This window comes from Cotesia glomerata, linkage group LG10 (assembly GCF_020080835.1).
Source record: "Cotesia glomerata isolate CgM1 linkage group LG10, MPM_Cglom_v2.3, whole genome shotgun sequence".
Classification (NCBI taxonomy): domain Eukaryota; kingdom Metazoa; phylum Arthropoda; class Insecta; order Hymenoptera; family Braconidae; genus Cotesia; species Cotesia glomerata.
Genome location: NC_058167.1, coordinates 13,916,684 through 13,926,547, shown reverse-complemented (window position 1 = coordinate 13,926,547; position 9,864 = coordinate 13,916,684). Strand labels below are relative to the sequence as shown.

Genomic DNA, 9,864 nt, shown 5'->3' with positions numbered 1-9,864 from the left:
ACGTGCTCGAGTTTGAAGGTTAGTTTTCATGAAAATTATCACATAGATCTCTGATTCGCAAATTGTAAACAGTATTTAAGTGTTATCTAGGCGTATGCATTGATATGGTTAGTTTGTGAGTAATAATATTGTTAAATAAGGATTGGAGTGTGAAAATCCAAAGGAAATAGTTAAATTATTAAAAATGTCTCGTATAGAAGACAAGAAAGACACAATGGGAACGGGATTTCGCAAAATAGATATCGACGAATTCAACGAAAATAATTTTAAAGAAGAAGAGGCTGATGCTAGTTTGACAGGAACAACTGGTCCTGATGAAAACGAAATATCTAATTTACTTAGCCAATATCCTTTTTAATAACTAATTTATTTAATTAATTATTTTAATTTAGCTTTAAGAAATTTTAGATTGTTTTTTCCTTAATTAATGTTCAAAGGAAAACATGCTGAAGCTTTGATATCGGCGTTAAAAGCCGCACCACTAGAGTCTAAAAATCAACAAGTTAAGGTAAATTATTGCAATTATTAAAACAAAATATATTAGACAATTTTTTAGCTTTAAATTAACAATTCAATCTATAAAATAATGATAATGAAATTAGCAGTCAGCTGTCAATTATTAAAATTTCTATAACAAGTCAATTACAATAAAAAAAAATGCTCCAAAAAATTTTCACTAATAATTTTTATCAATTTTCACATATGGAATTTCTTAATTAATTTTTTTTCATAATAATTTAATTGCTATGAAATTCTAAAAAAATGTTTACTGTTTTCAAACTTCAATGTCATGAAATTTAATTTAATTAATAAACTATACCAAAAAATGCTTCTAAAAATTTTCACTAATAATTTTTATCAATTTTCACATCTAGAATTTCTTAATTAAATTTTTTTTATAATAATTTAATTGCTATAAAATTCCAAAAAAATTTCTACTGTCCTCAAACTTCAATGTAATGAAATTTAATTTAATTAATAAATGATACAAAAAAATGTATTTTAAAAATTCCATTATTAGAAGCTCTATACAATTTTTTAAAAATAATTTTCTAGACCTGGTTTATTTTTAAAGAAAAATAAAAAAATTGTCGAATGTCTGTCAACTTTAATTCCATATAAAAAATTGATGAAAATTAAGTTAGCCGACATTTAAAAATTTTTATAATTTTTTTTTTTATTAAAAAAAATTTTACCAAAAAAAAATGAAATTTCAGTTGTAAAAAACTTGAAAAACTGTAAGTGCAATTTTTAAAAAATATTATTTTGTTCTAATTTGATTATTGAAAAAAAATCAAAAAATTAAAAACGTCGGTTAACTTCAGTATTATAAAAAATTGAATTAAAAATTTATATAGTTTAAGTAATTTATAAAAATTAATGAATAATATTTTATTTTACAGGATAACGCAAGAAATGTAACACAAAAAATATTATTAAGTATAAAATCAAATCAAATGGACGACGTTATTGCTCAATTGGATAGAGAACTTATGGATGTTTTGATGAAATACATTTATCGTGGTTTTGAAATACCATCTAAAGACAGCAGTTCACATTTATTATTGTGGCATGAAAAAGTTTACAGTATCAGTGGTATTGGAAGTATTGTTCGAGTGTTTACTGACAGCAAAAGAGTTTAATATTAAAAATAAAGACAAATTAAAAAATAGGATTGTTTATGGTTGTCAATAAAAAAAATAATCTTTGATAGAATATTATGTAAAAAAAAAAACAAATCCTCAACTTTTTTTATGTTAACATTTTTAATCAACGTTTCATTTTGTTTATTTTATATTAAATAATTAATTAATTATTATTTTATACATATATTTTTTAAAATAACGATTACATAAGAAATAACACGATGATGCAGTAAGGAAAAGTACAAATTAATATTTTTTATTTTATGTTACCCTGAACATTGTTATATATTTATATATATATTAGTAGTCGGATTGACCATTTCTCCACGGTTTTGATCCACAGATCACATATACTTTATTTTTATTTGGGCAATGATAATTATTATTCTTTATTTATTATAATTATTAATAGATTATTACTAATTTCTGTAACAGCCCGGAAGATTTATTGTTTTATTCGCATTTATTTTTTACAGTGACCATTATCATATTTGTTTGTCGAATCAGAAATAACGCACTTATAAAAACGGCTTTTGCTCTGAAAAATTTTTAAAATAAAATAAATAAATTATTCATATTTATTAAATGTTTTATATTTTTAAAGATAAAGATAATTACTAAGTAATAATTATTTATTGAAACTCAAATTTTTTATTTTTATTTAAATTTTCAAACTTTTTGATAATAAATTATAATTAGTAAAATTATTATTAATTTTACTGCAAAATTGTTTAAATTTTATACTTTTATTAATAAATTAAAAACAAATTACTTTTTAATATTTATAAGTAAAGAAATTTTTTTATTTATCAATATAAATAAATAAAAACTGACTTACAAAATAAAAGAAATAATTTATTATCAAAGATTAAAATATCACCAGAGATCCTTATCTTTAAAACATTCAATAGTTAATAATATAAATAACTAAATAAAAAAACTTACTGTCCTTCCTTAAAGTATTCTTTTAACGTATTACTAAAACGTTTACTGTATTTAACAAATTCTCTTTTGCGTTGATCTAAAGCCTGTTTACCAGCAGTTCCAGGAATGAATGCCGTTACTTCATTCACAGCGTCTAATAACTTTTTGATTGCACTCGCTATTTCTCTGTAAATAAAAAAAATAAATCAAGACATTTCTCTCAGCAAAATCTATTAAATAAATAAATATTTAATTTATCTTACTTGATGGTTTCTAAAAATGTTTTCCGATCAGTTATTTCATCTGGAATCCTGCTTAATATTCTTTTTAATGCTGTAGATTTACGATTTAATTCCTGGAATGCATCTTCTGATCTCGCTGAGCGATATTCTATGGCTAATAAAATTTTAGTGATTAATTTAATTAATTTAATTAATTCTTTGGAGGTTTAATGCTCCAAAAATAAAATTAAAAAATATTTACCATCACAATCGGAAGCTAAACCTTGTAAACGAAGTACACTAGCATTCATATCAAGGCTTAAATCAGCTCTCCTAACAATACCTACTACCAAATCATACGTAATACCTGGATGATTACTTTCAGCTTTAGATAACGCAGATCTTAATGTTTGAGCTGCTGTGATATTTTGAGCTTCCAACTAAATAAAAAAAATTAAATTAAATTAAATAATAAATCAATTAATATAATATAATATTTAATATATTGAGTGTATTAGATTCCAGAGTATTAAAAAATTTAGTCAGAAAGGAAGTCTTGCAAATGCCATTACCTTGGATAATATTGGTCGCAGTATCACAGGGAGGACAAGTGATGTAACTGGTGTATCATCTCCCATTGTCATCCTTTATGTATTATAAAAATTATCTATACTAATCTGAATGTGTTTTTATTACACCTAACTGATGATGTATGTACAATCTATTTGATTTTATAGATAACCATCAGCAGCAGCAGCACTGATAAAAAAAATTGATAGTGGTGTTTATTTAAATCGACAGTGTTTGGTGGTCTCAGAGACACAACATGAGGTCGATAAAAGGCTAGTTATCACTTCATTTCACCTTATTAATACTACCTCACTGCTTGACAGCTGTCACTAAATAGTTAATCTATAACAAAAGAAGGTTAGGCTTCGTGTAGTATTTAACTATACCTACGTACTTACATAGATACAATACATTCAAACACAAGTACTTACCTATAAATATATGCTCATATGAAGAATTTTAAAAGGGAATTTTCATCAACTACTTGTCGTTTGACGTCATCAGGCTTGCTTTTCTATTTTTTTTCCCTCCAATTGTTCACAATTTTGGTCTCTTATTCAGGACGTTGATCATGATCACTGTTAAGTTGAAAAAAAATTAATTGTTGAGAAAAACAAAATAATCTAACAATGTTATTAGCCTTGACAATTATTGAAAATTTAATTTTTATTTTCTAAGGTGTTGGTAAGGCTGAAAGCTGTAAAAATTTCATACTTGCTTATGGTAAATTCAATTGTTAAAATTATTATTATTAAATATTTGTTTATATTATATACATGGACTCCATAGCTTTACAGATGAAAATAAAGTTAGCAGTCACTTGATCATTTTTTAATTTTTTTTAACAAACAAATTTGCTCCAAAAAATTATTTTAAGAAAATTGCATTTTTAATTTTTTAAAATTTCTTTGTCAATTTTTTTTTTAGATTTTTGCTATAATTTATTTGTTAAAAAAATTCTAAAAATTATCAAATATCTGCTGAATCAATTTTCATGCTTTTCATGCCATTTAACAGTGTTGCCAAATTGAGCGATTTTTATTTGCAATCGACGGTTAAACTTTATTTGACGGCAAGTAGCCGTTTGGGCTATTTTGAATTTCAAGACGAAAAATTTTTATTCTTTCCGAACAATCACAATTTTTTTCTAATTAGCGCAATTGTCACTAAAAAGTACATTTTATGGTTTGATCTCAAAAATTAATATTATTTCTTGAACACGCAAAACTATAACTAATATACATAATTTATCAATTCTGGGAATAATCATTATAATAATATTATTTTTACAATAATTATATGTTATTAATAATTATCAATACCATGATGAATATGGGGCTCGCTCCATTATTGAAACTGGCCTAGTTGTTTGACACTTGCAATTTTATTCTGATTAAAAAAATGAAATGTTCTCAAAAAACCGATTATTAGTAGATTTCATAGAAATATAACTATTGCATTGGTCCTCATGACGGAACTTTTGAAAAATTTTTGCTATATTTCGACTCAGCTCGTCAAGCGAATTCAGAAAATGCATATGGTTCAAAAGTTTATATATGTATGTATTTATATATATACGATATAATCGGCATTGTCTCTTCTCTAACTCTCGTAATTCTATACGGATCTCAATAAACCGTAACATACTTATTCTTAGGACGATTTCCGAGGTTAAGTTCTAAGATGAGCCAAATCTGTCGATTAGTTTAGAAGTGAGAGCAATTCAAAAATTTTCAAAAATCGCAAAAATTTTCACTTTTACCTTATTTCCGTGCAATAACAATGGAACGCGACATCCTATCAGATTTCTGTAAATTGCATTTGAAAGCTTATTTAATAAGCTTCAATTTGTGTACTTATTTATTTCTCCAAATTAAATAGTTTAGGAATAATAGCAATTCAAACATTTTCAAAAATCGCAAAAATTTTCACTTTTACCGTATTTTGGTGTAATTACAATTGAACGCGATATCTTATCAAAATTCTATAAATGGTATCGGAAAGCTTATTAAATAAGCTTTAATTTGTGTACCTCATTATCAGTCTAGGCCAAAAATCACCTACTTTCTCAGACAGATATAATGAAATTTTACTTTTGCATTCGTTTTGACGTCATTGTTGTTTAATCAGACAGAAATTTATTTTTTTTTTTTTTTTCGTATGCAACCCTAGTAGTATTTTTATTATTCATCATGAAATCTGCTTCCATTTCTGGCTGCCGAATGGCCTTTTTCTTAAAATTATATTTACTGATTTATTGGAGTTGATTTTTTTTTAATTAAAATAAAATTGCAAGTGTCAATAAATGAACCTTTTACCTTACATTCTGTAAAAAAACAATGCAAGGTATACTATAATCTAAGCTCAGTCCAGCTAAGTATTTAGTAAACTTGAACAAGCCCAATTTCAATAAGGCTCATACAATTTATAGCAAAATAAAATTTAAAACTTTGCAATAAATTATACCTAAGAGTACAAAGAGTTTATACATACTCCTAGTATAAAAAAACTCTTTGGTATATCTATGGAGGGTAGAGATATCTCTACCCTCCATAGGTATATCGACGGTACTTTGGTAAAACCTCGTATCTCTCATTTATTTATTTATTTATTTATTTATCAAAATTTTAGACCCTGAAGCCTTAGCTCCTTAAGGGCCTTAGAAATGAATACATAGTAATAATAAAAGTAGTTAAACATTTAAAATACATAGAAGATACGAGGTTTTACCAACGTACCGTCGATATAATATACTTTCTTCCTGATGAGGCTATTTTTGGGCGACTCCAACGCTGCTCGTCAACAGTATTCATTAAAATTTTTCCGGCAACACTGTTAATTACGTGGATTGATATTAGATCAAAATCCAGTCACATAAAACTCTATTCAATTTTTCATCTTCATCACCCGGAAGGAATAATTGGAAATTATATCAGTGAGTTAATTTTTGTTTTATTATTAGATCTGTTAATTAATATTCAGGTAATTATTTAATAGAAAAACTCCACTTACATCCATTTATCGAAAATTAGACATATATAAAATGAAAAAGAAAATGAATGAGAAAATTATATATATATATATATATATATATATATATATATATATATATATATATATATATATATATATATATATATATATAATGTGCGGCTTATCTCATCTTAAGTATTTGAAATTTTGATTAAAAAATTTTGTTTAAAATTTATATTCATCACCTCCGCATTTTCCAGATTAAAAATAATAGTAGTTATGGAAAAATATAGTTCCAAAATCGAAATTTACTCTTTATTTTTTCATTGGATTTTTACTCACTTCATAAATATACGTTATAACTATACTTAGAAATAATATTATATATGAATAGTGTGAATCCCGGAAAATATTTTAAAGACATGAAAAATTCATACTATTTCAGATTTATTAAATTTCTATTATTATTATAATTTTTATTTTATAATAATTTTAATGAAATAATATGAATTTTTCATAATTTAAAAATTTTTTTCGGGTCTATTTTTTCCGATCTATTTTTTCTAATTACCGAATAGTGTATTTAAAATTTTATTTGAATATTTCAGATTGTGCGGTCTAACCCAGTAATTTTTTTCAATTATTGTTTCATCAAGCCGAGCGACAAGTACGTTTCTTTAATTGATTAACTCCACGAATTCTTTAACTATACCTGGATCCAATCATTTATTACTAATTATCATTTATCATTAATTCGCAAGTTACAGTGTTGATGAATTTCATATTCAACGGACGGGAAAATTTTTTAAACTATTTAAATTTTTTTTTTGTTTCAATTGCACTAAATGAATTTTAAGTAGGAAATTAATATCTATTAAATTATCTTCATAATCGTATGAAAAATAGTGGAATCATACAATATAGTGGATACTGAATTAAATCCAACAACAAAGGCTAGCAACTCAACTATGTATAAAGCCATTGAAGATAACAATTTGGAAGAAGTTAAAATACTATTAGGAAATGGAATGGATGTAAATGAACCGATTATAACAACTGGAGAATTTGCTGGATTCACAGCATTGCATCTTGCGTGCATGAAAAATAAAGATCACTTGGTGAAGTTACTAGTTAATGATTATAAAGCAAATGTTGATGCTATGGCTGCTGATGGAACTTGACCCATACATTTGGCATGCTTTTATGAATATCATCCCAGGTTATCATTTTCTTTTAATCTTGGTCCAAAACTAGGCCAGAATATACGTGCATTGGTGAAAGCTAATGCAAATGCTGATGCTGAGTTTGGACGAGAAATTTTTTTAAAGCACCTCAAAGACAGTAAATGGTGCCCCGATTTCGGTGACAAAATGACACTACTTACTTTTACTGTTGTTTATCTAAAACCATTATTTATGCCTTTGCTCGGAAAAGTCAACGGAAACATCATAAGCCTTAATAATAAAACATTACTGATGTACGCTCTTCAGAACCCATTTAAAGCAGTCTACATTAAGAATATTTTAAAAAATTTTAAGGATCCTGAATTAATAAACCATCGCGATAATGATGGTATACCAGCAACTCATTATTTAATCCATTCCAAAGAATATGGAAATTATCGGTATTATGATCCTGAGAAGTTCTCTACATACCGCACTCAAGCAATGAAATTAATTAAATACTTTACTCTTGGTGGGGCTGACATTTATGCACTGATAAATAACGACCCAGCAACATTTTTACCTAATCTATTAGCTTACAGAAGTGACCCAGAACTACTACGAGTGTTTTTACTTAATTATACTGATATGCCCTTATCTAGGGTTTTATATTACGCCACGCTTCCCATCGATGAAAATTCTGATGATTTATTCTGTAACGGTCCTACAGGACCCGATGAGCGAAGTAGTTCCATCGAAAAAATAAAAAAAAGACGCGAAGAGACTATAAAGGTAGTTATAAACAATCTGGTCTTTAGACGTGAATTTAAGTTACCCGTTCCAGAAGAAGAAATAAAATTGATGAATAAATTAATTGCCACCGATGTAAATATCAGAATGATTGCAAATAACTACAAAATACGTTTCATTGAAGGATTCAAAAATCTGTTTACCGAATTCAGCGGTAAGAAAATAACAATGCATAATTTTATGATCCAAATTTGTGACGATAAAAAATTAATGATATTGGCGTGAGACAAGTCTTTACAGAGAGCTTGGAATTATTTTAAATCTAATAGTCTTCGCTTTCTAGAACCTTATATCCTTCATCGGTCAATTGAAATAAGGATAGTTAGAGCTACCATAAGGTTAAATCTACTTAACAAATTAAGAAAAATTTCGTCACTTAGAGAAGCTATATCATTACCGTATGAAATAGTATTAGGTATTGTTCAGTATCTAAACAACAAAGAATTGAACGTATTTATTAGTGCTTTTTATAATCCATACACAGCAAAAGAATTATACGAAAATTACTCCTACAACTATCCTGACGCTGGAGTATTCTTGTAACAGTGGTAATTTTCATATATTTCTGACGAAAATTTATTGTTTAGAAAAGATTTTTCACAATTTATGATAGTATTGTTATTAAAAATTATTGTATGAAATTCGATTACAAAAAATACGATGTCACCATCGTGAATAATAAAAGAATAAAAAATGTTATAATTCTTGTATTTTTTTTTATTAAAATTTTCAAAAAGCATACAATTAAGAAATTACTATTAAATACATGGAAATAATTGTTCTCATTTTCAGCTGATGTACTAACCAGATTTTCTGCAGTTTTTTTTATCTCTATATGAATGTAGTTGATGTAATGTGTAAGTCGTCTTGTCTGCAGCCGCGATAATGAAAAGAGGAAGAAAAATTAAGCTTGAAATGATACTATAATCTAACGAATATACTATTAGTATCATCAAGCATAAGAATATTGAAATTTTGAAATACTCATTGATTTCATTTAAATTGATAATGTAAAAAATAAATAATTTTTCAATATGTTGACAGTAAATTGTAAAATAAGTTTAATTAACAGTATACAGATGTAAATAAAAATTTTTTATTCTAACAAATAAGAAATGTTTTATCAATTATTAAGAAATTTTATAACTGAACTATGGCACGTCGTTTTAATTTTTGAACTAAAAAAAATAGTTGTCGTAACAATTTATCAAAAAGACAAATTCCATGATAACTATAACAATTCCATTGCAAATCGTACCAAGATATTATAGCATCGTATTTTCTTACTTTATTAAAAATTTTCCGTTAGTAAAATATTTACAAACTATATATACATATTGAGAATCGTGTGTATTTTTTTATTCTTTAACATATAATGAGTTACTCCATCAGAAAAAAAAAATTACTTTAAATAATAAGAAAAAAAATAATTACTTAAAAAATAATTGATTCGAAAGAGGAATTCCATTGTTACGTCGTGGTCTCATTTTAACATTATTTTATTTGTCTGAATAATATAATTTTATTCTTTTAAAATATATTTTTAAAAGAAATAAA

General features: G+C 25.7%; 2 protein-coding genes across 3 annotated transcripts; one reads left to right on the top strand and one right to left on the bottom strand.

Moving 5' to 3' along the window:
• Positions 1-67: 67 nt before the first annotated feature.
• LOC123272383 (actin-related protein 2/3 complex subunit 5-A) lies at positions 68-1,672 on the top strand. Its single transcript, XM_044739120.1, has 3 exons — positions 68-345; positions 436-508; positions 1,404-1,672. Exons 1-3 carry the CDS (start codon positions 185-187, stop codon positions 1,641-1,643), a joined length of 474 nt encoding a protein of 157 aa, XP_044595055.1. The 5' UTR covers positions 68-184; the 3' UTR covers positions 1,644-1,672.
• Positions 1,673-2,069: 397 nt separating this feature from the next.
• Positions 2,070-3,943, bottom strand: LOC123272380 (programmed cell death protein 10). Of its 2 annotated transcripts, XM_044739116.1 has the most exons (6): positions 3,793-3,943; positions 3,364-3,703; positions 3,054-3,231; positions 2,834-2,966; positions 2,592-2,756; positions 2,070-2,184 (listed from the first exon to the last, which is right to left on the bottom strand). In XM_044739116.1, the coding sequence occupies exons 2-6, from the start codon at positions 3,433-3,435 to the stop codon at positions 2,100-2,102; spliced, it is 633 nt and encodes a 210-aa protein (XP_044595051.1). In that variant the 5' UTR covers positions 3,436-3,703; positions 3,793-3,943; the 3' UTR covers positions 2,070-2,099. The 2 variants fall into 2 exon arrangements, with proteins under 2 accessions (XP_044595051.1, XP_044595050.1); XM_044739115.1 differs by lacking the exon at positions 3,793-3,943 and having other exon boundaries at positions 3,364-3,749.
• Between the last annotated feature and the right edge of the window lie 5,921 nt (positions 3,944-9,864).

Excerpts from the sequence above, each read along its gene's own strand:
- LOC123272383 (XM_044739120.1), top strand. The coding sequence starts at position 185 with ATGTCTCGTATAGAAGACAAGAAAGACACAATGGGAACGGGATTTCGC. Across the intron at positions 346-435 it reads ATATCTAATTTACTTAGCCA|AGGAAAACATGCTGAAGCTT; the intron begins ATATCCTTTTTA and ends ATTAATGTTCAA. Across the intron at positions 509-1,403 it reads CTAAAAATCAACAAGTTAAG|GATAACGCAAGAAATGTAAC; the intron begins GTAAATTATTGC and ends TTTATTTTACAG.
- LOC123272380 (XM_044739116.1), bottom strand. The coding sequence starts at position 3,435 with ATGACAATGGGAGATGATACACCAGTTACATCACTTGTCCTCCCTGTG. Across the intron at positions 2,967-3,053 it reads TTTAGCTTCCGATTGTGATG|CCATAGAATATCGCTCAGCG; the intron begins GTAAATATTTTT and ends AAATTTTATTAG. Across the intron at positions 2,757-2,833 it reads ACATTTTTAGAAACCATCAA|AGAAATAGCGAGTGCAATCA; the intron begins GTAAGATAAATT and ends TTTTATTTACAG.